Source organism: Osmerus mordax, chromosome 3, assembly GCF_038355195.1.
Source record: "Osmerus mordax isolate fOsmMor3 chromosome 3, fOsmMor3.pri, whole genome shotgun sequence".
Taxonomy (NCBI): domain Eukaryota; kingdom Metazoa; phylum Chordata; class Actinopteri; order Osmeriformes; family Osmeridae; genus Osmerus; species Osmerus mordax.
The window spans coordinates 7,475,843-7,503,075 of NC_090052.1; the positions used below are offsets into that span (position 1 = coordinate 7,475,843).

Genomic DNA, 27,233 nt, shown 5'->3' on the forward strand with positions numbered 1-27,233 from the left:
AAGGAGTGAAGGGAGGGGGCTTGGTGAGCCTACCCATTCCAGAAAGCCTTGTATCTTTGTGTATCAGGGCGTGGCCTGTAGCGTTACTTATGGGTGATATTGGGCCATTTGTGGTGTGGTAGTTACTCTTGGCCTATACTATCAATGTTTCAGGATTTTGAGAACTTTTTACCATTGCATACAAAATCGGAAATGCAATACCACCAAGATCCACATGGGCCTTTGCTAAAGACCAAGCAATGAGTGGGGGCTTGGTCATCCCACACTCTCCTAAAATGTTGTGTGTGTGTCTCGCCAAGCTTGCATGTGTGTCAAGGGAAAGGCTGAGTTTGTGAGAATGTGGAGCGCGCGCGTGCTGAGGAGCAGGGGAGACATTTCATTGGAAATTTCCCTAGCAATTAGCCGAGCATTCATGTTTCAAATATTCACCAAAAATCAACTTTTCATCTTACAGTCAACTTTTTCTGAGATTTGTGTACTAAACATTCTCATATGGAGTCATATGGAGTCTTCATTTGAACTTTTGATTTAATCAGTGTCAGTTTTTGACCGGCAGATATGTAAAGCATTATTTTAGCGTCAGCAATAAATTTGATTTGCTTTATATCAATCATTTTTGGAGATATGAAGATGCCTTTGCACATGGTAACATGTTGTAGTGTCTTCCACGTGACATACCAAGTTTGGTGTTGATATCTTAAAGATTTGCTGAGATTTGACCCAACTTCCTGTTTGGTTGCTTTGTTGCCAAATTTGATTGGCTGTACCAGACAAACAGTTGTGAAAATCAAAAATCTGTTGAATACATGAGTGAGGGTTGCTCTGACGATGATGTGGGCCAATTCTGGGGAAGTTTGGATCAGAATTGAATGAGGAGTAGCAAAAAAACGTGTTAATAATCTTTATTATACAGGAAAATCCAATATGGCGGCCGTTATAGGTTCTTGAGGCTTTTTTGTTCCTCATGAGAAATAAGGCATATCTAATGAATTTCAGAATTTTGGGACAAATGGGATGCAAATGGAATCACTTTGTAAATGGACAATTGGGGCGTGGCCAAAGCGCCTCCTATGGGTAGTGGTGGGTCATTTGTGGTGTGGTAGTTACTCATGGCCTATACTATCAATGTTTCAGGATTTTGAGAACTTTTTCTAAAATGCATTACCATCAAGATCCACAAGGGCCTTCACTTCAAGCCAAGGAATGAGTGGGGGCTTGGTCAGCCCACAATTGCCTGAAATGTTGTGTATGCGTCTCGCCAAGCTTGCGCGTGTGTCAAAGGAAAGGCTGAGTGTGTGAGAATGTGCAGCGCGCGCGCTGAAGGAGCAGAGGGAGACATTACATTGGAAATTTCCTTAGCAATTAGCCAAGAATGCATGTTTCAAATATTCACCAAAAATCTACTTTTCATCTCACAGTCAATTTTGACCGGTGCCAATTTGATGTTCATATACTTCTTCTGTTTCTCTGTTCCTTTGTTCTCTCTTTTCTGTGCTAGAGTTCTTTTAAGAGTTTGATGGCATCAACATCCAGCCTGATATTAAACCTGTCATTAACTTGAATCGTGTCTCTTCATTATACCCACACCCAAAATCAGGTAGCTATTGCTAGAGCCCATTTTTGGTGCTCAAGCATATTGTTTATCACTGTCTCCTTCTTATACTCCCTGTTACGGACACCAGTTCTGTGTGGGTCCGTTCCTGTTGTGTGTTCCTGTCTCCCTTCTGTTTGTCTCCCTTCTGTTCTCCTGACTTTTTGCACTCAGGTGTATGTTCTTGATTGGCTGTCATCTTTGTTCCGCGTCATCTGCTGCTATCCGATCTGACGTTGGTCCGTCTCGTTAAACGTTAATGTCAGCTGGAAAAAGTTTAAGACTCCCATGCTACGAAGCTTGGCCAAGCCAGTCAGTTTGAAACAATGTTACAATGAATACAAAAAAGTAATAAATGACTAGAAAGTGCATTTCCTGCAAAAAATGCGTTGGAATGCTGAAAGCTGATTTTTTTTTTTTTTTACAAATTGCTGAAAATACAGAAATGAGAAAATATCCGCAAGCTGAAATGAATTTCAAAAATGAGTGAGTCACACAAAAGAGGCAGTGTGGAATCTGAACTGCATCATCTAACAATGCTAAGAGATGAAATACAATGCGGGAGAAGTTGAAAGCTGAACTGTTAAACTGTAGAAGTAGTAGAAGAAGTAGAATATTCGTTTTAGTAGCTGAAATTATAGTTGGGATAGTAATATCTGTAGCAGATACAGTAGTATCAGTGGTGTAGTAGAACAAAACAGTTCCATTAGCAATAGTAGTAAAAGAGATATAAGCTAGGGATGGGCGATACCAATAATTTTCTTTTCAATCCGATACCAAGTACTTTCAAGACCAGTATCGTCGATATCAATACCGATACTTCTATGAAATATTTTTATAAAAAAAAAAAAAAGCTGCTCGCATCAGCTGTACTTCGTTGTGCTCTTTAGGGTGTTCAACTTTTAGATGCTTGTCATGTTTGTGGTATTGCCTCAATAGCGTATTGTTGTTTGACAAATGCCACTTAAAGCTTCATCGTTGTTAACTGGAGTGAAATAACTACAGATTATGCTTCTTTTTCTTTCAGTCATGACCGCATCAATGCACTCGAATCTCCGCTGAGTGTGCTTTCACTGAGTGAGAGTGAGAGAGCATGGCACGCTGCCGCTGATGAACTCATGATAAGCACAGACACAGCGGAAGAAAAAGTAGTTCCCATTGACTTTCTTATTTAAGTAAATTTCTATACTATACGGCCTACAACTATTATAAAAATATTCTAAAATCACTAGTCTTTCCAAGTATTGTTGGAGTAATCCAAGTAATACTTGGATTCCAGCATTCCAACAAATATGTAATGAATAAATAAGTAACCAATCCTGTTTCCGGTCAATTTTGTATAAATCATTCAATAGTCTAATAATGATGCAATGTTTAAAGTTTTTAAAAACAGAAACTGACTTTGCCCCTAAAATGTTGTCTGTGCCCCTAAAGTTTTTCACTTGGGGGAACATGTGCTCCAGCAAAAGAAAGTCAGCGTAGAGCCCTGTCCAGTATTTTTGATAACCTTCAGGGTTTAAACTTTAAATATTCAACGTGCACTTAAACACCTTGTTGTTTATAAAGTTGCTGCATATATTTGATGGGAATTACTATTCTGTAGTTCCCAGGAAAGACTGTTTACAGTTCACGAGATGTCATAAAATGTTTTATTTCAAATATACTTGTGTTAATTGATGTAATTCAGTGTTTTACATGATGATAACGAGTTTGGGGAAATTGCGATTAATTACGATTGATCACAGCATATTGTGCGATGAATTTTTTTCATCGATTCCCAGCCCTATTTTTTACCATACATTTTTTGGTTCCCACTATGTCATGACACAAGAATTGCGCTTACCAATCAGTACACAAATGCCCATTTGTAGTGAAGCTAATGCACTTTATAGAATTCACTTACACTTACAGTCATCATTTTGCTCATAGTTATAGGCTATATATAAACTAGTGCTGTCAAACGATTAAAATATTTAATCGCGATTAATCGCATTAATGTCATAGTTAACTCGCAATCAATCGCACATTTTTATCTATTCTAAATGTCCATTGATTTCTTTTTGTCCCATAATTTTTTCTCATTTTAATGCTCTTTTCAACGTGGAAAAGTGGATCGGCTTGCTTAGTGCAAATGTTTTTTTTAAATTGAAAACAACATTGCAATCGCCTGGCTTTGACAGGGGGCAGAGAATTCGCATCAGCTGTGAGCTTGGCCATCAAGTGGTATTTCAGACTGCACGTGCTGCGATGATAGCTCAGTTCACAACGACAAAACACACAGATCACTTTGGTCTTGTCAATGGAACCATTTGGCAACTTTTTAAAAGTAAACTTTCCATTCTGAATCTTATTGGCATCCATTTCAGCGTCTCGCGCTCGCCATCCGCTAAAAACGTAACGTTAGCCTACGACTCTTTAGCCGGCTCACAAGCCCAAACAAATGTGTGCGGCATGCCTGTTGTTTTGTTTCCGGTCTAGCTAGATCCGGTGTGGTGTTGTAGTTTTTCTAACGTCACTGGTTGTTTCAAAAGCATGTGAAAAAAACGACAAAGTTTGCTAGGCCAAAAAGAACGTTAATCTTGCTGATTTTTTATTTACGCTGTTAAAATGGGTTTGCGTTAACGTCGTTAATAACGCGTTTACCTGATATCACTAATATAAACTATACATTTTGTTAGACTTATCTTATTTAGGCTGCATAACATTTGTCTGAATGACAGACTTGTGCAAGGGAACCCTTGCGATATCTGCTGATAGAAAGGCGAATTGCAGCCTTGAAAAGTAGGTGAAAGAATTGCAGAATTCACAATTAAACCAAAACATGAGCAAGATAGCCTTACATTTGCTGGTGTGTTTTTGAAAATACAAAAATACTGGACGATAAAACACATATCTAGGAAAAGTCAAGAAAGAAGGGTCCTGGAATTTGATCGCGTGCGTAGTAGGGCTAGGTGGACCAAATGGCCAAAAATATATATCATGGTATAATTTGAAGCATGGCATTTCACAATATTCGTTTTTGTTAACATTTCTAGACCATTCATTTCAATAGAAGGCACTCAGCACCCCTGTGGCTAATCTACTGCACTCGGACGGATTTTGATGGGGTACAGCAGGTGTGTCACGAGTTTAATTTTTCCAACTTTGCAGTGCTTTGCCACGGAAGGAGTGATAATATGTAGGTTTCGACAGTACTTTTACGGGATCACAGGAAGTTCAGTATTTGTAATGAGCTAGCTATAACAAATTATAACATGGCTGAAAACTCTAATCTGTTGTCTTACAATAAACATTTCACAATTCTAACCATTCTAACCATCTTTGCTTGCATGGCTACGCTCTTCCATGCTGGATTTTCCTCAATTTCTCATTATTTTAAACAAATTACAAATTTACAATTATAAATTCAAGCATTGCTGCGGTCTCCCGGTCATGTAGATTCACCCTCTACAACATCCGGAATATCAGGAGATACCTGTCTGAGCACTCCACCCAGCTGCTAGTCCAAGCACTTGTCCTCTCCAAGTTGGACTATTGCAACTCGCTGCTCGCTGGTCTCCCAGCATGTGCAACCCGCCCTCTTCAGAGGATTCAGAACGCAGCGGCCCGCCTGGTCTACAATCTACCCAGACGCTCCCATGTTACCCCGCTCCTCATCTCTCTCCACTGGCTACCTATCATGGCCCGTATCAGATTCAAGACTCTGGTATTGACCTTCCGAGCAGTGAACGGGACTGCACCTGTCTACATCAAGTCTCTCCTGCAGCCTTACACCCCCACCCGTCACCTACGGTCTTCTTCAGACAACCGCCTGGTGGTCCCACCGCTCAAGACCGCCCGGTCCCAACACAAGCTCTTCTCCTGTCTGGCCCCCCAGTGGTGGAATCAACTCCCCACCTCCATCAGAGACACTGACTGTCTCTCCACCTTCAAGAAAAGGCTCAAGACGCACTTGTTCCGGGAGTACAACGGTACTTAGGAATGGTTCGCTTGACCCGATGTTAGTTTCCTCAAGGATCACAATGACTCTTGCTTAGAGACTTGTTGCTCTTGTGGTTAGTGGTAACTGATTTAAATTTTTGGTTCTCGCTGTGATATATTGTTTTATTATTGTTGCTTGTCTTTTTTTTTTTTTCACAGGTACACTTGCACTTATAGCAGTTCATGTTGTTTAATTGTGACTTGTTTAACTACATGCTCTTATGGTTCTTCCCTTTGGCACTTACTTTGGTTGTTCACAATGTGTGCTTCATGTTTTGGCTACTCGCAATGTTTTTGTGGGTATCTTGTTGTTATGATCAGTGACCTATGCACTTTGTAAAGCTCTCTCTTGGAAGTCGCTTTGGATAAAAGCGTCTGTTAAATGAATAAATGTAAATGTAAGCAAATAATTTTGTAGCCTAAAGCGTGTTTACTATTTTTATATTAACGTTTGTATTTTTTCCTTTGTGCTATGCAATGCTGTAAAATAGCCTTCCTGCGGTAGGAGGGAACCTATTGTATTCGTTAGTTTTATTATTATTAGGATTCCTCCGTCAGGAGGAACCCTATTGTAATTGTTGGTATTATTAGGGTTCCTCCGGTAGGAGGGAACCTATTATTATTGTTGGTATTCTTATTCTTATTATTTTTCTTCTCCTTGTGCCTCAATATCTCAAAAAGTCCCTAGTCATACATTTTCTAATTTGACACATTGATACTACATCCAAGTGGGTACCCCCACACCAAATATGGGCCACATCGGACCATAGGGGGCACCACAGGCCACGCCCAAAAGTCAAATTTTCAAAGTGAGGGCATTCCCACCCCATTGCTCCAATTCTTCTGAATCTTGGTGTGCATGCCTCATTTTTCATGAGGAACAAAAAAGCCTCAAGGACCCATAAGGTCCGCCATGATGGATTTTCCTGTACAGTGATAATTTTGGAAAATCTTAAACATTCCTCTTCTCTTGAATCAAAGCTCTAATTGACTTGAGATTTTGTACAGATATGTATCATTGACGTATTTAAAAATGTTACTTAAGACAATTGAATCAAATACAAAATGGCTGAAAGGGGTGTATTTATGTAAATGTACACATTGCCTCAATATGTTTGTGTCACTAAATCAAATGTATTTTTGAAGGATGGTTCAAACTTAATAGATTTTAAGGTGACATTCCCCTGAAGTACCATGCAAACCTTAACCTTGATATGTCAAAATATGACTGAATTACAGATGTTTGAACTTCGACCAAATCTGACAACGCTCGCAATTGGAGAAACAGCTTTTTTTCTTATCCAGTTTTGTGTAATCCATGTCTGGGAATGGCTCAATTGGCTGAGATGTTGTGCTGGTAAGCAAAGGGTTGTAGGTTTAAAACCAGTCAGAGGCATAGTTTAAAAAAAAAATTCTGACAAAAGGGTTTCTGGTCTTCTGATCAATCCTCTGGTTGTAAAAACATAGCAATGCGTGTTTATTTGAGCCCATCACAACACTCTGATCATCTGTTTAGCGAGACTGTGTAAACCACTGCAAAACAAGCCAGGTTCACCACAGTAGCTAGATACTTGTAGTCTACGCATGGTAGAGATAACTCTGGTTATCTCTAATGAAGTAAATTGATTGTTCAGGTGGATCCCTTGCCTGTTGCACAAATTTATTTCAGTAACCTAAGCCAGGACACATTCCCACTGATGCTAGGCATGATTTAAAATTCCCTTCCATGACAAGTTATGGCACTCCAAACAACCTGTTTAAAAAAACGATGACAAAGTTATTCTTTACAGCAGCAACCCAGTCATCCCGTTGTCCCGTTTTTATAGGAAATGTACAAGCAGTTTCAACTTAGGCTGAATCTAACATTACTTACCACAGGAGAAACATCTTACTTTTTTATACAGTAACTGAAGATTACAATATTAAACACTGAGAATAGCTCAATGGGCTGGGATGGTGACCTGTAAAGTATTAGGTTGGAATCCAGCCATAGTCTTTTGGCCTGTCATAATTTTGATTATCTATTTAGTTCAACAGGGTGACATCTTTCTGAAGTACCACAAACAATTTCACCTTGGTATGTCAAAATATGATTGAATTAAAGCTGTTTCAACGTTTGCTGAATCTAACAACGCTTACCACAGGAGAAACACCTTACTTTTTTATACAGTAACTGAACATGACAATATTCAACACTGAGAATAGCTCAATGGGCTGGCATGGTGACCTATAAAGTATAAGGTAGTTGGTTGGAATCCAGCCATTATCTTTTGGCCTGTCATAATTTTGGTTATCTGTTTAGTTAAACAGGATGACATCATTCTGAAATACCATGCACAATTTCATGCAATTTCACCTTGAAATGTCAACCGTTTCTTAACCTTTGTCCCAAAGCTGACCAAAGCTCATACTCTGCCCTTTCTATTCATACAATCTCAACAGTTGGTGTGTAGTAGAGAGGATAGAGAGACTGACTTGTAACCTTATGCTCATGAGTTCAAATCCCCATTCAGCCTGTTGTTGGCCAAACATGAAGTAGTTTTGCTCCCTTGTTGTCCAACTCTCGATCTATTTATAATATTTTGCCATTTTGCGGATGAACCCGCATCGCTGCTTGCAGCTATATTTATTATTATTGTATTTGTTAGTTTTATTATTATTATTATTAATCTTCTTCTCCTTGCGCCACAATAATTTACGTGTCATTGACATTTACATTCACGTAGTCATTTAGCAGACGCTTTTATCCAGAGCAACTTACAGTAGGTACAGGGACATTCCCCCCGAGGCAAGTAGGGTGAAGTGCCTTGCCCAAGAACACAACGTAATTTGGCATGGCCAGGAATCGAACTGGCAACCTTCAGATTACTAGCCCAATTCCCTAACTGCTCAGCATGACTCCCATGACTCCCACTCCCACAATAACTCAACATGTTATATGTAACAAATTTTCTAATTTGGCACATTGATACTACATCCGAGTGGGTACGTCCACACCAAATATGGGACACCTTCGACTGTAGGGGACGCCACAGGCCACGCCCTAAAGTCGATTTTCAAAGTGATGGCCTTTCCACCCCATTGCTCCAATTCTTCTGAAACTTGGTGTACATGCCTCATTTCCCATTGGGAACAAAAAAGCCTCAAGGACCCATAAGGTCCGCCATGATGGATTTTCCTGTACAGTGATAATTTGGGGAAACCTTCAAAATTCCTCTTCTCTTGAACGAAAGTTCCAATTGACTTGAAATTTTGAACAGATGTGTATCATGGATGTATCCAAAAAACGTTACTTAAGACAGTTAAATCAAATACAAAATGGCTGAAAGGGGTGTACTTATGTAAATGTCCACATTGCCTCAATATGTTTGTGTCACTAAATCAAATGTAATTTTGAATGATGGTTTTTCAAACCTAATAGGGTTTAAGATGACATCACTCTGAAGTACCATAAACAATTTCACCTTGGTATGTCAGAATATGATTGAATTAGAGCTGTTTCAACCTTGGCTGAATCTAACAACGCTTACCACAGGAGAAACAGCTTACTTTTTCAGGCAGTACCTGAACATGACAACATTCAACCCTGAGAATATCTCACTGGGCTGGGACGGTGACCTGCAAAGTATAAGGTCTTAGGTTCGAATCCAGCCACAGTGTTTGAGCCTGTCTTAAATTTGAATATATATTTAGTTAAACAGGATGACATCGTTCTGAGGTACCATGCGCAATTTCACCTTGTCAAAAGATCATTGAATTACAGCTGTTTAAACTTAGGCCGAATCGAACAATCCGTGCTACAGAAGAAACGGCTTCCTTTTTTTTGTACAGTAACTGACCATGTTTTCTCATCCTTGAGGGTAGATCAATGGGTTGAAACAGTGTCCTACAAAGTGCAAGGTCACAGGTTCGAATCCAGGCACAATCTTTTGGCTTGTCATAATTTTGATTACTTGTTTAGTTAAAAAGGCTGACATCATTCTAAAATACCATGCGCAATTTCATGCAATTTCACATTGAAATGTCAACCGTTTCTTAACCTTTGTCCCAAAGCTGACCAAAAACTAATACTCATATCACGCAGTCGGAGCACAGCTAGATAATCAGCGTCAGCACCCTTGGGTACCCAGCATGCAGTGCGGCATGTCAAAAAACGCAAAGACTTGTGGAAAATAGTTTGGTTACAACAGCCGTGCGAGGGATTTCAGTTGTTGTGTTCGTTCAGTTAGATGTTTGTAATGTTATTGTTTGTTAGTTAATATAATCTTGTTGGTCACCCTGATTGTGCATGTTGTGTAGTTTAATAGGACCAGAGTCGGCTGCTGTACTGCCACAAGCTATTCTCGCAAACAGCTGAACATGAGCTCTGCCTAGCGCCGTTGCCCACATGACTATTGTTAGTTGTGCATTGACTGAGATTCTGGAAAGAGATCAACTCAAGAAGAGTTTCAGTATCCTATAAAAAGCTAATTACCCTTTCTATTCATTAAATCTCAACAGTTGGTGTGTAGCAGAGAGGCTAGAGAGACTGACTTGTAAACTTATGCTCATGAGTTCAAATCCCCATTCAGCCTATTGTTGTTGGCCAAACATGAAGTAGTTTTGCTCTCTTGTTGTTCAAGTCTCGATCTTCTACAGTGTACATGTTTATAATATTTTGAGGCGGAACCCGCATCGCTAATTGCAGCTATATTTATTATTATGTCTAAACTTCCGTCTCTTGGTGTCTATGAATCAGAATCAGAATGGGTTTAATTCGCCATGAAAGTTTGCACAGACAAGGAATTTGCTTTGGCAGGAAGGTGCAAACATTAAACATATAGGAATCTAAAATTTAAATATGAGGACTAACTATACTAAGGGTATATAACTAGCAATACTAAGTGGAATTAGATTAAAATAAACTATACAATAGAATTTAAATAAAATATAAGTTGCAGTAATTTACAATATAAAAATACAAAAAATATACAAATATTACAAAAAATACAAATGGTACAAGATTGTATTGTGCAGTGCAAAAATCAGTGTGTTTTAAGGGCATTGAGTCATGAAGTCAGTATGAACCCTTGGCCTTGTTGAAGAGGCCAACAGCGGAAGGGAAGAAACTTTTTTTGTGGCGTGTGGTATTGGTCCTGATGGACCGCAGCCTTCTGCCGGGGGGGAGTGACTGAAACAGGGAGTGACCAGGGTGGGAGGAGTCGGCCACAATCTTCCTCGCTCGCCTCAGGGTCCTCGAGGTGTACAGGTCCTCGAGGGCAGGCAGATTGCAGCCAATCACCTTCTCAGCAGTGCGGATGATATGCTGCAGCCTGCTCTTGTCCTTGGCAGTGGCAGCAGCATACCAGATGGTGATGGAGGAGGTGAGGATGGACTCAATGATGGCTGTGTAGAAGTGCACCATCATTGTCTTTGGTACGTTGAATTTCTTTCGCTGCTGTAGGAAGTACATCCTCTGTTGTGCTTTCTTGGTGAGGGAGCTGATGTTCAGTTCCCACTTGAGGTCCTGGGAGAGGATAGTGCCCAGGAAGCAGAAGGACTCCACAGTGTTGACTGAGGAGTCACACAGGGTGATGGGGGTGAGTGGGGCTGTATTCTTCCTGAAGTCCACAACCATCTCCACTGTCTTAAGAGCATTGAGCTCTAAGTTGTTGTGGCTGCACCAAGTCACCAGGTTGTCAGCTTCCCACCTATAATCAGACTCGTCCCCGTCAGAGATGAGCCCAATGAGGGTGGTGTCGTCTGCAAACTTCAGGAGTTTGACGGACGGATGACTAGAGGTGCAGCTGTTGGTGTACAGGGAGAAGAGCAGAGGAGAAAGGACGCAGCCCTGGGGTGATCCAGTGCTGATGGAAAGGGAGTCAGAGACTTGTGTTCCCAGCTTAACACACTGCTTCCTGTCAGACAGGAAGTCTGTGATCCACCTGCAGGTGGAATCAGGCACGTTCAGCTGGGAGAGCTTGTCCTGAAGCAGGGCGGGGATGATGGTATTGAAGGCAGAGCTGAAATCCACAAACAGGATCCTGGCATAGGATACTGGGGAGTCCAGGTGCTGTAGGGTGAAGTGGAGGGCCATGTTAACTGCATCATCCACAGACCTGTTGGCTCTGTAGGCAAACTGCAGGGGGTCCATTAGAGGGTCTGTGATGGATTTAAGGTGTGCCAGCACCAGGCGCTCGAAAGACTTCATTACCACAGAGGTCAGGGCGACGGGTCTGTAGTCATTATGTCCTGTTGGCCTTGGCTTTTTGGGCACAGGGATGATGGTGGAAGACTTGAGACAGGCTGGCACATGGCATGTCTCAAGGGAGGTGTTAAAGATGTAGGTAAACACCGGAGACATCTGGTCAGCACAGTGCTTGAGGGTGGCTGGAGAGACAGAGTCCGGCCCAGCTGCTTTGCGGGGATTCTGCCTCTTGAAAAGTCTGTTAACTTCACCTTCCTGAATGGAGTGAGTCGTCACTGTAGAGGGCGGGAAGGGGGAGGCCTCCTGGGTGGGAAGGGGTAGTTCAGGACTGTCCAATTGTCTTTCAAATCTGCAGTAGAACTCATTTAGGTCGTTGGCCAGGCGGGAGTCGTTAGTGGAGTGGGGGGCTCTGGGATTGAAGTTGGTAATCTGTCTGAGCCCTCTCTAGACAGAAGCAGAGTCGTTTGCAAAGAATTAGTGTGTTAGTCTCTCAGAGTACAGTCGTTTAGCCTCCCTCACCGCCTTGCTAAACCTGTTCTTTGACTACTTGAAACTGTCTCTGTCCCCACTCCTAAACGCGGCCTCAACCTTCTGAGTTTAGCTGTAAACCAGGGTTTGTCGTTGTTGTAGCTCAACCTGGTGCGTGTTGGTATACAGCAGTCCTTACAGAAGCTGATGTATGATGTCACAGCCTCTGTGAGCTCATCCAGACTATTGGTAGCAGTCGTGAACATGTCCCAGTCAGTGCAGTCCAAGCACGCCCGCAGATCCTCCATAGCTTCACTGGTCCACTGTTTCGATGTCCTCACAGCAGGCTTACAGCGCTTTAGCTTCTGCCTGTATGCAGGAATCAGGTGGACCATGGCGTGGTCAGAGTGACCCAGTGCTGCTCGGGGGACCGCATGGTATGCTTTGCTAATTGTAGAGTAGCAGTGATCCAAGGTGTTTCCTTCTCTGGTAGGGCATTTGATGAATTGTCTGTATTTGGGGAGTTCTTGAGTGAGATTGCCTTGGTTAAAGTCGCCTAGCACAATAACCAAGGAATCCAGATTTTCATGCTCCACACTCAGTATCTGGCTGGCGAGCACACGTTGAGCCTCGTTGATGCTAGCCTGCGGAGGCATGTAGACGCCAACCAGAATGAAGGATCAGGGAGTCAGGTGGCTGAGCGGTGAGGGAATCGGGCTAGTAATCCGAAGGTTGACAGTTCGATTCCCGGTCATGCCAACTGACGTTGTGTCCTTGGGCAAGGCACTTCACCCTACTTGCCTCGGGGGAATGTCCCTGTACTTACTGTAAGTCGCTCTGGATAAGAGCGTCTGCTAAATGACTAAATGTAAATGTAAGGATGCAAACTCGCGTGGCGAGAAAAAAGCTCTACAGTTAATAGAAAATTATTCCAGATCAGGAGAACAGTGCTGCAGAATCACTGTCACATCTTCACACCAGCCACTGTTAATGTAAAAACAAATACCACCGCCTTTCGTTTTGCCAGAAAGTACAGGGTCACGATCCGCTCTCAGCAGTTTGAAACCTGCTAGCTTTAGCGCAGAGTCTGGGATCAGTTCACTCAGCCATGTCTCCATAAAGCACAAAACGGGAGATGAATGAAAGTCTCTGTTTTTCGCTGCTAGGAAAAAGTCGAGGGTGGCTTTGACTATAATTCCCACTAATTATGCCGCTGGAATCAGAAAACTGGGAAATAAATCCACAGGAGTTGTAGTCCTGATGTTTAGGAGTACTTCTCTTGTTAGAGACCCCGGAAATCTTGGAAGAACACTGAATTAACAGACAAAACTAGACAAAAAAGAGAACACCTAACGACCGAGGCAGCCTTCATCGGCGCCATCTTGGATGGTTCTATGGCAGCCCCTAAGAGCCGTTCCATGGCAGCCCCTAGAGCCATATGGTCAGAAGTTGTGAAATTTGGCACACTCTTTGGGGCCAGTCCCCTTATCAATTTCACCAGGTTTCATGTCTCCCATTCAAACCCTCTAGCGCCACCAATGGGTCAAACTTGAAGGTGTGTTTACACACGTTTCTTTTGAACCTTATGCCTCATTTTCCAAAATGAGGTAATGTTGGATTCCCTGGATTAAGTCGAGTCCAACGCACTCTATGACATCATACCCAGTTATATACAGTTAGGTCCATAAATATTTGGACATTGACACAATTTTCATCATTTTGGCTCTGTATACCACCACAATGGATTTGAAATGAAACAATCAAGATATGCTTTAAGTGCAGACTTTCAGCTTTAAATTCAGGGTATTTACATCCAAATCAGGTGAACGGTGTAGGAATTACAACACATTTGATATGTGGCCCCCCCCTTTTTAAGGGACCAAAAGTAATTGGACAATTGGCTGCTCAGCTGTTCCATGGCCAGGTGTATGTTATTCCCTCATGGGAGATCGTTATTTCATTGACAAGGAGCAGATAAAAGGTCTAGAGTTCATTTCAAGTATGTTATTTGTGTTTGGAATCTGTTGCTGTCAACTCTCAATATGAAGTCCAAAGAGCTGTCACCATCAGTGAAGCAAGCCATCGTTAGGCTGTAAAATCAAAACAAACCTATCAGAGAGATAGCAAAAACATTAGGTGTGGCCAAATCAACTGTTTGGTACATTCTTAAAAAGAAAGAAGGAGAAGGGAAGGAACTGCTCATGATCCAAAGCATACCACCTCATCAGTGAAGCATGGTGGAGGTAGTGTTATGGCGTGGGCATGTATGGCTGCCAATGGAACTGGTTCCCTTGTATTTATCGATGATGTGACTGCTGACAAAAGCAGTAGGATGAATTCTGAAGTGTTTCGGGCAATATTATCTGCTCAGATTCAGCCAAATGCTTCAGAACTCATAGGACGGCGCTTCACAGTGCAGATGGACAATGACCCGAAGCATACTGCGAAAGCAACCAAAGAGTTTTTTAAGGCAAAGAAGTGGAATGTTCTGCAATGGCCAAGTCAATCACCTGACCTAAATCCAATTGAGCATGCATTTCACTTGCTAAAGACAAAACTGAAGGGAAAATGCCCCAAGAACAAGCAGGAACTGAAGACAGTTGCAGTAGAGGCCTGGCAGAGCATCACCAGGGACGAAACCCAGCGTCTGGTGATGTCTATGGGTTCCAGACTTCAGGCTGTCATTGACTGCAAAGGATTTGCAACCAAGTATTAAAAGTGACAATTAGATTTATGATTGTTAGTTTGCCCAATTATTTTTGGTCCCTTAAAAAGGGGGGGGGGCACATAAAATGTGTTGTAATTCCTACACCGTTCACCTGATTTGGATGTAAATACCCTGAAATTAAAGCTGAAAGTCTGCACTTAAAGCACATCTTGATTGTTTCGTTGCAAATCCATTGTGGTGGTATACAGAGCCAAAATGATAAATTGTGTCAATGTCCAAATATTTATGGACCTAACTGTAGATTCTACACCATTTTGAATGTTACGGAAAAGCTTTTTTTCGCTACTCCTCCCACAACTATTGTCGAAATCTTCTTCAAAATTGCCACAGATGATCTTCAGACCAAGCCTCACAAAAGTGATCCCATGGCGTTTTGATTTTCCAAACTGTTTTTCCGGTAAAGCTGATCAAAGTCAGCGAAGGAGCCGCCAAAACAGAAAGTGATATCATATCTCAGGAAATATTTGCTGAATTGACATCAAACTTGGTACAGGTGCTCGGGACCCTGTTCCAAAGAGGTCCACAAAAGGTTGTGTCATCTAACTGCTAGGGGGCGATCCCGTGTCTGACACGTTTAAATTGTGTTACCAGCTGAATTGATGCGACCGCCATTTTGAATGAATGAATGAATAAAACGTTTTTGGTGAATATCAAATATTCACCTTGACATGTCAAAATAGAACTGAATTACAGCTTTTTAAACTTGGGCCAAATCTGACAACCGCTTGCCACATGAAAAACTGCTTATATCTTTACCCAGTAACTGAACTGTGATTTACAGCACTGAGAATAGCTCACTAAGATAAGTTGGTGCTCTGGCAATGGCAACGTCAGAGGTTTGAATCCAGCAAAAGCCGACGAGCTTGTCATGTCTCCGATTCTCTGTTTAGCGAGACCGTAAGCCACTGCAAAGGAAGCCAGGTACACCGCAGTCGCTAGCTACCTGTAGTCAAGCTGTATATAGTCAAAGCGATCCTCACACAAACTGTCAAAATGATTTTAGATTTTCGAAACCGTTTGTCCGGTACAGCCAATCGAAAGCAGTAGAGCCGTCAAACAGAAAGTTGTGTTGTATTTCAGCACATCTTTGATGGATTCACGCCAAACTTGCATATACTCTGAACCCTCTTCTGAGGATGTCAAAAGTTTCTTCTGGGTCATCTGACCTTCTTGGCCACCCCATTGCCCCAAATTACTAGACAAAAAAATGTATCCTGAGAAAAGTGGATTTTGAGGGGTATAGCTCCATAGACCTCCATTCATTCTGCACTCGCCCATTAGCGCCCTCATATGGAACTTGAGCGGAACTGCAACCAGTTCAGAACCCGGAAGTTTCCCGAGAGTGGCAGTTCTCCCCTATTAGACATTCTCTGGTAATACAGAGTGAGGTCATCTCAAAGTCTGTGATCTGATGTCACTCTTGCACACACTACCTTACAATGCAGTCAGCAGTGAGGTAGAACAAGCATAAAATCGGAAAACACTCTTGATGGTTTATTGGCAGCATGATACATTCTAAGATCCCAGAGAACAAACTTTGGCAGCCATTCAGCATGTTCTTTTTGTGTGGCACATACTGAGTACATAAGGTTAAAGTGGCATTGATTTTGTTGTCAAAACAATTGTCAATTTCTCTTGTATGCATGTTTAAAGGTGTAAGTTGTATAAATAATATTATATTGCTCTATTTTTTTTACATTATTAATATTATAAAAAAGAGCAGTTGGCATGGTTTTTCCTTGCTCAGAATGGGCCTTTGGCGAGCTAGCTTCATAGTGGAGCGAATCGTTCAGGCACAGTCAAAACATTGCAGCTTGGTTAAAAATCCAGTTGCATGTGTAAAATAGCTGGAAGTCAAAAACTTATTTAATTTTAAGTTCTGCTTGTTGTACAGTTGTTTGAAACATTTTGCTATTAAAAACACATTCGGAGAGGATTTGTAAATGCTATTTTATTTCAAATTCTTCATCACATCATTTTGGTGTTGGTTTATCTTGGCGCCCGCTAAAACCTCTTTTGGGGGCGCCAAAAATTCCTAAATGCAGGAAAAACCCAGAATTGGAGGAGCCTGGGATAAAACATACAACTCTCTCACTGGTATACAACCAGCCTTATCCACTACACCACTGTCACGACTGTGTCAAATTAGGTTTTGTTTTTAATACCGGAGGAACCTTCCTACCACAGGAACCCTATTTTGTTTTTAGCCAATATTGTAATAACGACCGTTAATGTAATGACTGCCAATAATGTAATACATTTTCCAATCTTAATGTAATAAAGGTCGATAATGTAATAACTTACCAATAATTTTATAAAATGTCTGAACCAATAATTGTATAAAATGTCTGAACCAATAACTTAATAACTTTTTGCCCATTATGTAATATGTTCTTACATAATTGGCTGGCTATTACATTATTAGCTGTTTGTTTTTTATTGTTATAATTGGAGCCGGTAATGTAATAATATACTTATATCACTTTGTTAAACTTATATTAAGTGTCAGACTTACATAACACTTACCCTTACTGTTGCTTCTTCCAAATAGCTGCTCAAAAACCTGACCAATCCTGACTCCTGAGGCCGATTTATACTTCTCCGTTTTTACGGAGACGGACACAGGGAACTCCCTCTCCGACGAGGAATTCCCTCTCCGTGCCCTCTCCGAGCCCCTCGGAGAGCTCTACGTGCACCTCCTGATTTTCTTGACTATCCGTCTGTCCGTCCGTCATTTTACGGATACCCCTTGGCTGTGATTGGTCCGTATTAAGAACCGCTTGCGTCAGGGGCGGGGTTGCCGTGATAAACAGGACGAACAGAATCCTTTGACCGCCATTGCTGTAAGTTTTTACAATTCATATTTCAGCTAAACAGTACATGTAAATCAGCAACTGAATTAAAATGTGACGAGAACTGGGCAGTGTAGTTGCTGAAAATGTGCGTATTGTATTGATGAAACGGCTAATTTGTACATTTGCTCCGACTTCTCGATAACCTAGGTAAATATCTTGTTGTTATGATCAGTGACCTATGCACTTTGTAAAGCTCTCTCTTGGAAGTCGCTTTGGATAAAAGCGTCTTCTAAATGAATAAATGTAAATGTAAATAAACACTCGACGACGACTTACAAAAAAACGTTGCGCCACCTACTCTTCTAGCGGTGAATTGTTTTCAGCACCCTCAGCCTTCGGAGAACTATAAATTCAACCAATCCGTCCGACTCCGTCCGTCTGTCCGTAACGGAGTCGGAGAAGTATAATTCGGCCTTTAGTCCTAACTCTGAGAAAACACACACAACACAGACACACACACTCTCTCTCTATCTCTCTTTAAATTAAGACTGTTTGTTTGTAGACTTATCTCCAGCCTTGCCTTCTACTCCTTGATATTTGAGTACCAAATGAAGTATGAGCACACATTTGCAAACACAGTTAATTCTTGAAAATATGTATTTAATTTAGCAGTACTCATAACTGACCACTAGGCCATTGATTGACAGGTTGTCATCATGTGACCATAGGCTTTCTTCAGTTGTTTGCAAACTTATGTCGTCCTTATCACACATTGAAAGTTAATTAATGATATATTTTAATCATGTAATGTCCTCAGTTTAGAGTTTATAGAAGGAAATAATGAGGTTGTAGAATGCTTGGTGCCACTTTCCAATCAGTACACATCAATTCTATACAAACGTGATATCTCTTAGAATCCATAGTACTCACGTCTGATTTGACAAGGGGGCATGTACCGTCTGTAGTTTTTCAGGACCAGGGTTTGACACTGCAGCACCTCAATAATGATAAAGGACTATTTAACCCCACTTCATATGTCAGAGCTGTAACAGGGCCTTTGTTCTTTCGGCACCCATGTCAAATAGGCAGGGGCAGATGGCTGAGCGGTTAGGGAATCGGGCTAGTAATCAGAAGGTTGTCAGTTAGATTCCCGGCTGTGCAAATGACGTTGTGTCCTTGGGCAAGGCACTTCACCCTACTTGCCTCGGGGGAATGTCCCTGTACTTACTGTAAAGTCGTTCTGGATAAGAGCGTCTGCTAAATGTAACAATGAGAATTTTGCAAACAATCTTAATCCTGTCCTGTATCATTTGGGTATGTGCAGAACATTGACAGAAAGCAATGTCAGATGAGACCTATGATGTGATACTCAAGGCACTGAAGGGGGAATTTAATGTCCCTGTAGCACAGAGATCAAGGACCCAGTCTGCTGCTCTTGTTCGACTGTAGTGGAATAGGCAACTTTACGCCGTCAGTGAGGATGACAATTAAATTTGCTTACATTTATCAATTAGTTTTTTAATTACACGTTCATGGAAAGAAACGTGGTGTTTTTTATTTGAGAAGAGCATTTTCAAAGAGGCATAGATTTCATATTATACAACATAAGAGTAATTGTCTGTGTTTACAAACATGTGTGCTCATATTTCATTTAGTACTCAAATGGTTAAGGAGTAAGAAGGCAAGGCTAGAGATAAGTCCACAAAAAAATACACAGTCTTAATTCAAAGAGAGAGCAAGAGAGAGCAAGAGAGAGAGAAAGAGAGAGAGGGAGAGAGAGTGGGTGTGTGTGTGTTCTCAGAGTTAGGACTAAGATTCAGGAGTCAGAATTGGTCAGGTTTTTAGCAGCTATTTTGAAGAGGCAACAGTAATGGTAAGTGTTATGGAAGTCTGACACTTAATAAAACATAAACATGCAGTGATATGTGTATTTTTACATTACCGGCTCCAATTATTACAATTTTTATACTTTTTTATTAACCGGCCAATAATGTAATAGCCAGCCAATAATGTAAGAACTCATTACATAATGGGCAAAAAGTTGTTACGTTATTGGTTCAGAAATGTTATCACATTATTTATAAGTTATTACATTATCAACCTTTATTACATTAAGAATAGAAAATGTATTACATTATTGGCAGTTATTACATTAACGGTGGCTGCTACAGGAAGACAAAAGTAATCAAAAATACATGTAAAATATATTTTGTATGTATTCAAGCACATCTCCGATATAACTCAGTCAGTACAGTAAGTATAAATTAAGCGGTTTCAATTTAACACAATTTAAGTATACTTTCAACAATCTACTTGGTTATCTTTTTTTTTTTCTTTTTTACTTGGGAGAACTATATACATTTTGTTTTAAAGAACAAGAATTTGAAAAAGAAAGAGTAAGAGGGAGTGGCAGACAAAAGATAAGGGTAAGAAAGCATGATGTCTGACCTGTAGGAGAAAGGTGTTCTCCTTGTCAGGCACCTCCAGTGCTGTGGTGCTTCTCACGTCTACCATGGAGCAGCATTGGACAGTCAGCCTGGGCTTGGAGGACTAGGAAGTGGGCACAAAAAAGGTCAAGAATGACCACCAGACACCGGTTAAATGTATATTTAGAATGTCTACATAAGATCATCTGTAAACACTGTACTATCAACACATTCTATGCACTAACCACTTTGTTTTAATTTCACACATTGCAGTTGACAGCTTAAGAAAAGTTGTAGGTCAGACAAACTCTCTAGCTCTAACAAAATTAATGAAATAAAATTACATGGTATGATCTACCCTATCTTACACCACTTAGCAGTCAGTGTAATACTAATAAATGTGAGAGTTCATGATTTGACTTTTTTGCACATCCATTTGGAAAAAAGAATGTCCTTTGAAAATGGCCATGATCAGTTTTACTTAATTTTGTGTCCCAAACAGGCCTCAACTCATCTTTACTCCAGGAAAGTAGTGCTATCTATTCTTACTCATTTATATTAACAGATGTTCACTGACAATTCAAATACAAATCATACAGTGCGTATGTAGTATGCCACTACACCAATCTTGTTCATCTGGCATTTAAATACATATTTGTTGTTTTTAAATCACACCCTACTCATAAACTTAAGCCAGACAGGACAGTGTGTTGACTTGCTTATCTGGCTTCAGAACCGTGAATGGGACTGAGTGAAAAACAACCCAGCCATCAATTTCAGAGACTTATACTTCTCATACTTCAGTTACGTTCAATACTCTCCTGGACTCTACTTACTCTGCATTGAAAGGCCTTAGGTGAGTCTAAGCATAGACAAAAAAAAAAATTCACAATCTTGAGAGACATTCCATTATTGGACGGCAAGGCAGATGAATGCAACACCAAAACTGTCTGGTCCTAATGAAAATCGATGAGTAGGGACAGGTTCAACTTACTTTTGGTGGAATGAAGAACTCCAGGTAGTACTCCTCTCCCCGCTCCCCACCATCTTTGTCTCTTTCTCTAAGGACCAGCCGACACTTGTGCCAGCGGCCGCCCCTCCAGCTCATAGTGCCCCCAGTGGCAAGCGTCTGCTGTGGAGGCCCAACCGTGGAGACAGCGTTGTTGCTGTCCGTGCTGTGGTGGAGCAAGCCGAAGGAGAACCCTGAGAAGGTGTGGCTCCCAGCGAACTCATCCATAGATGAGCAGACAGTCACACCGCCTTCTCGTACCAGGCGGCCAGCTTTCCTTGGATGTCCGGCAGAGGCGACAGCACTACTGGGAGGCAGGGAGGAGGTGGGTGAGACCACAGCAGATGCTGGGGCGGACGACAGGACTGGGGGCGGCGAGCGCGACAGTCGCAGCTTCTCCAGCCGGAGGCTCCACTTCTCTTTATCCCCACCTCCCTCACCATTGCTCCTGCGCCGGTCACGTGCTGCCTCGGACAGAGAAAGGGAGGTGGCGCTGCTGGAGGAGGAGGGAGGAAGGGAGGAGGATGAGGAGTGGGGGAGGGAGAGTGGTAACGACAGAGACACAGGCATGGATGAGGTTGGCATTGGGGGCTGAGTACCAGAGTTCCTTTTGGCAGCGTCCTGCACGCCCATAGTGTAGCTGTAGCTTGATGGCAGTGGAGACTGACTTTGAGGTGAGTCACTAGATGAGCTACGCCAGTGCAGGATACCCCTCACACTTCCTCGCACACTGCGCCCCACGCTCCGTAATGAGAAGCGCTTCTTGAGTTTGGTTTTGGAGGGGTTGCCTCCCCCTGACGAGGGTGCGCAGGTGCTCTTGGAGCCCGAGCCTTGAGGAGGAGCCATGGTGGTGGATGTGGCGGTTTGGAGAAGATGGTCTGTATTGTCCAAGCAAGCATCTGTTGGCTCCAACTCACCATCCACTATCTCTGCCTCTTCCCGAACAGCCACTACCCCCACCCAGCTGTCTCCCTCCTCCTCAGCCCTTGCTTCTCCGTTGGCTGGGACTACGGCAGGGAAGGGCCTGACTGTGGCGCCCCTGTCATTCAGCCTTCCATTATGCCCTCCCACTGAGGAGGAGCAGGAGGAGGAGGAGGAAGGGGGAAGGATCTGTGTGTGAGCGTAAGAGTCTTGAAACCTGTCCCCTTCTCGGTACTCCAACACCAGGCGGGTGGGTGTGTGCTTGGGTGGGGCTCGCACTGGGTTGATCGGACCAGTGGGGAGAATTACTCCCTCAGACACCGGTGGTGGCGAGGCAGCATCCTCTTCCAATGAAGTGGCATCAGACTGGGGGGCCCAGCTCCCTGTATCTTCTCTCTCAGTGGCAGTACTTGGAGGCACCATTCCCTCAAGCTCACTCTGGAAGTGGCGGATGAAGCGGTCAGTGAATCGGCGGCAGAAGGCTGCAGCGGAATCTGGGGAGTAGTGTGGGTTCTCCAACAGAAAAGCCCGGAAGTGGCGGGCAAAGTCCCCGGCTGCAACACGGGCGTGCAATTCACAGAACTCTGTCCAGCTTAAACAGGGTGAGGGGGATGGTGTGGGTGTGGGTGTGTCCGACAGGGAGGAGGGATGAGGCTGGGTTGGGGAGGTGACAAGAGGAGGTAGTTGCGGTGGCCGTGGAGAGAGAGGCAGCAAGGAGGGAGACGGAGGAGAGGGGGAGGGGGGCAAGGGAGATGAGTTTGCTGGCCGTGGGCTAGGTGGGGTCAAAAGAGAGCCGTTCATTCTCCTAGATAGATAGTACCTGTGTTTAGCTAGCTAAGAGGTTGATGATTGACCACGGAGGGTTTAGAAAGGTAACCTGGAGTAATTGCACGGCTGGGTTAGGGAAAACAGGGATAAACACATCGGTCAACTAATTTCTAAATAGGAGTGAACTCCTGAAATCCAGTAGGCTTGGCACAGACTAACCTCTGACGCATTTAAAATCTACAGAAATAAACGCTTGTGCACGAAACACCCATGAGTGCTGGTGGAAAAAAAGGGACTAAAAATACAAAAGTAGTACTAAACTCTGAGCTACATATTTTCATACAGTCACAAAATCTTATGTCTTAGAATATTAGACAATGCCAGGGGGAAAGAGAAAGGGTAAGGGTGGAGGACAAGGGTAAATATATATAACAGAAGAGGTGCGCCTCCTCTTCATTAATATCCAAGAGATGGCATGATCACAGCCTGTAAAACAAATCAAAATAATTACCACACTACAACTACAGGTAGAAATAGGAGCAAGTCGGTTCATTCATTGAAAATGTGGCACACTAATCAGTTCGGTGCCGTTTATTAGTTAAATAGCAGTCTACAGTTCAACCTGTACTACATTTTTGGCAAACCTGACACTTTTCTTGTCAGTTACCTATAACGTTATCATAGCATCTGTATAATTGTATCACGCAGCAAGCTAGTTAGCATGAATGCTAAAGCTAATTGAAAAGATAGGCTGTTCATTGCTGAGTTGGTTTGTTAGAAAGTGGGACGCTCTCTAGTGTTAACTAGATTGTCGATGCATATTTTGAAGGCTTAATCTAGGCCAGGTTATCTGCGTATCTCGATAGCCAGTTCTAAGGCACTAGGACTACCCGTAGTCATAGGGGAATGATAGCTATCAAGCAGATTGATAGCTAGCTAGTTGGTTAGTTAAAAGAGCTTGATAACTGACCGGTGAGCGTGTGATATTACAAGCTTTATTGCTAACGTTGCTCTACATTACACTGATGCCCTTACCTTAGACGTTACCAAAACACTCGCCTTCCTTATAATATCATAATCTAGAGGCTAACGTTAGCTATAAAAACTAGCTAACCAGTACAACTAATATGCTGCATTAATAGCTTTGATCATTGTTACTCAGGTATTATCATAATTCAGAGTCATCGGCTGCACTGTAAACAGCCAGCTAAAAACCTAACTAGCGGTATATTGGCTAGCTAACGATGTAGAATCAATACATTGCTAATTAGCATAATTTTCTAGCAATCCATAGTTTGTTAGCTAGCTAACGTTAGCTAGCCTGTGTAACCAGCTATTAATAAAACAGCGTACTGGCAATGTTGCATTGACAATGTGTAATTTTGATTTCTTTACCTATATTTCAGTATCCAGTATTTTCAATCCTTCGATTGCGTTATAACTGGATTATCAGTTAGTTACATTATAATCATCATTTTAGAACGGTTGTTGTTGTTCCTTAAATATGAATATTGCTGCCTCCTGTCCTAGTCCTTCGTTCCCATTTTCTCTCGCGATAAAATCGGAATGTGTCTCCGGTCCCCTCAGCTAGCCCTAATAGACCAGGATAAAAGGTGCGTTCGACATGGACTGCGGCTGCATGAAACGACCGGCGAGAGTAGCCGCTTGCAGTCGGGGAGGAGTTGAAAACGGCTCTGTGAAGTCGGACATTCCAGCTTCTCGTGGTTTGCTGCGTTGACGTCAGTCATGGCCAATCAAGTTGTGTTTGCTAACTTCATTGCTGAAGAGCTGGACACGATCGAAATTCCCTTGGTTTTGCAAGAAATTGCGTACAATGAGCAACGAAGGTGAGTAAAACTATTAACCCATGCTGATATGTAAAGGTTACCGTTGTTTTTGGATCAACAACCAAAAACTTCTGTCTACCGTCTGTATTAGAAACCTGGTTAAAATACCTTTTTGTACTGAGTTAGTTGTGTATTGTTTTCTGTAGGTTACATGCTATATGATATATTGGAGATAATTTCCATTCCAATATTTTTGTAGAAGAACTCTGTTTAACACAATTAAATTAAAGTGTAAAAAAAAGCCTTTTCTTCTTCAGTTACCTATATATATTGATTAAAATATCTTCTATAGTCGTTCCAAAAATTTATCATTTTGTGGAGGATGTCGTCCCCCTCTACAGTCCCTCAGAATTTAAAGGCCATTTCAGGCTTTCCAAAGGATAGGTGGAGGTGTGTAGCTAATATTACATAAATGTAACTATTTCACATTTTTGAACGTTGTTGTGATAACCCTCTTCTTTCTACCTCTGCAGGATGTCGTAAATGCCCTTGGTCCACATTACAATAATATTTTACAAACTAAACTGCCACTCAAAAACAGTGTTCTTGCCTGCCTATGGACACTGTCCAATCAGGAGTCCTATCGTGGGGTTGCAGATAGATTTAGCATAACTAAATCCACTCTTGCCAAGCACCTACATGATTTTTGTTCCCTTATTAATGCACACATGGCCCACCACATTTCCTGGCCCAAAGACGAAAGCCTGCAGATGTCTACAGTAGGTTTTGACACTGCAGGTTTCCGCAACACTGTTTGTGCAGTGGATGGGTGTCACATTCCGATAAGGAGACAATCCCCTGGCGTACTATAACAGAAAGCAATTCTATTCTGTCATTCTCAATGGGTTTTGCGACAGTCAGCGGCACTTCTGCCATGTCAGTGTAGGTCAACCTGGGAGCTGGCATGATGCCAGAGCATTCCGTCTCACGGAAGTTGCTCATCTTCTTGAAGAAGATCCTCAGTCCCTTGTCCCGCAGGGAATGCACATCATTGGGGACTCTGCCTACCCTCTGTTGCCTCAACTTATGAAGCCTTACAGAGATAATGGCCACTTGACTGCAAGGCAGAGGCGCTTTAACAGGAAGCTCAATTCTGCCCGTGTGATCATTGAGCATACATTTGGCATCCTGAAATCTAAGTTTAGGAGGATTCGATATCAGAATTAGAATTCGGTTTATTCGCCATGTATGTTATACAAACACGGAATTTACTGTGGCAGGGAGGTGCAAACACTAAACATATACGAATCTTAAATTAAGTAGAGGTACAGAAGTTTAACTATTCCTAAGAACTAAACAATCTAAGAATAAAACAATTTAAATATAAAGTAAAATATATATAAAAATAAGAATAAGAATTGAGCAGCATGAGTGGTCAACGTAATGCAATAGTGCAATCCGATACTGGGTTAAATAATGAATGAATGTCAATGGGAGTCCTTGGCCTTGTTGAAGAGGCCAGTAGCAGATGGAAAGAAACTGTTCTTATGGCGTGAGGTTTTGGTCCTGATGGACCACAGCCTTCTGCCGGAGGGAAGTAGCTGGAACAGGGAGTGACCAGGGTGGGAGGGGTCGGCCACAATCTTCCTTGCTCGCCTCAGGGTCCTCGAGGTGTGCAGGTCCTCGAGGGTAGGCAGATTGCAGCCGATCACCTTCTCAGCAGTGCGGATGATACGCTGCAGTCTGCTCTTGTCCTTGGCAGTGGCAGCAGCGTACCAGATGGTGATGGAAGAGGTGAGGATGGACTCAATGATGGCTGTGTAGAAGTGCACCATCATTGTCTTTGGCAGGTTGAATTTCTTCAGCTGCCGTAGGAAGTACATCCTCTGTTGTGCTTTCTTGGTGAGGGAGCTGATGTTCAGTTCCCACTTGAGGTCCTGGGAGAGGATGGTGCCCAGGAAGCGGAATGACTCAGTGTTGACTCAGGAGTCACACAGGGTGATGGGGGTGAGTGGGGCTGTATTCTTCCTGAAGTCCACAACCATCTCCACTGTCTTAAGAGCATTGAGCTCTAAGTTGTTGTGGCTGCACCAAGTCACCAGGTTGTCAGCTTCCCACCTATAATCAGACTCGTCCCCGTCAGAGATGAGCCCAATGAGGGTGGTGTCGTCCGCAAACTTCAGAAGTTTGACAGACGGATGACTGGAGGTGCAACTGTTGGTGTACAGGGAGAAGAGCAGAGGGGAAAGGACGCAGCCCTGAGGAGATCCGGTGCTGATGGACCGGGAGTCAGAGACTTGTGTTCCCAACTTGATGCACTGCTTCCTGTCAGACAGGAAGTCTGTGATCCACCTGCAGGTGGAGTCGGGCACATTCAGCTGGGAGAGCTTGTCCTGAAGCAGGGCGGGGATGATGGTGTTGAAGGCAGAGCTGAAATCCACAAACAGGATCCTGGCGTAGGATGCTGGGGAGTCCAGGTGCTGTAGGGTGAAGTGGAGGGCCATGTTAACAGCGTCATCCACCGACCTGTTGGCTCTGTAGGCAAACTGCAGTGGGTCCAGGAAAGGGTCTG

General features: G+C 42.6%; 1 protein-coding gene across 1 annotated transcript in view; it reads right to left on the minus strand.

Annotated features, from left to right (window-relative positions):
• sh2b1 (SH2B adaptor protein 1) overlaps positions 1-24,405 on the minus strand; it is an 84,002-nt gene extending 59,597 nt beyond the window's left edge. The window contains exons 1-3 of the mRNA XM_067230755.1: positions 24,270-24,405; positions 21,171-23,360; positions 20,199-20,300 (exon numbers count right to left, since the gene is read on the minus strand). Of these exons, the coding sequence (XP_067086856.1) occupies positions 20,199-20,300; positions 21,171-22,907 (1,839 nt within the window). The 5' untranslated portion in view covers positions 22,908-23,360; positions 24,270-24,405. The remainder of the gene's footprint in view (positions 1-20,198; positions 20,301-21,170; positions 23,361-24,269) is intronic.
• Between the last annotated feature and the right edge of the window lie 2,828 nt (positions 24,406-27,233).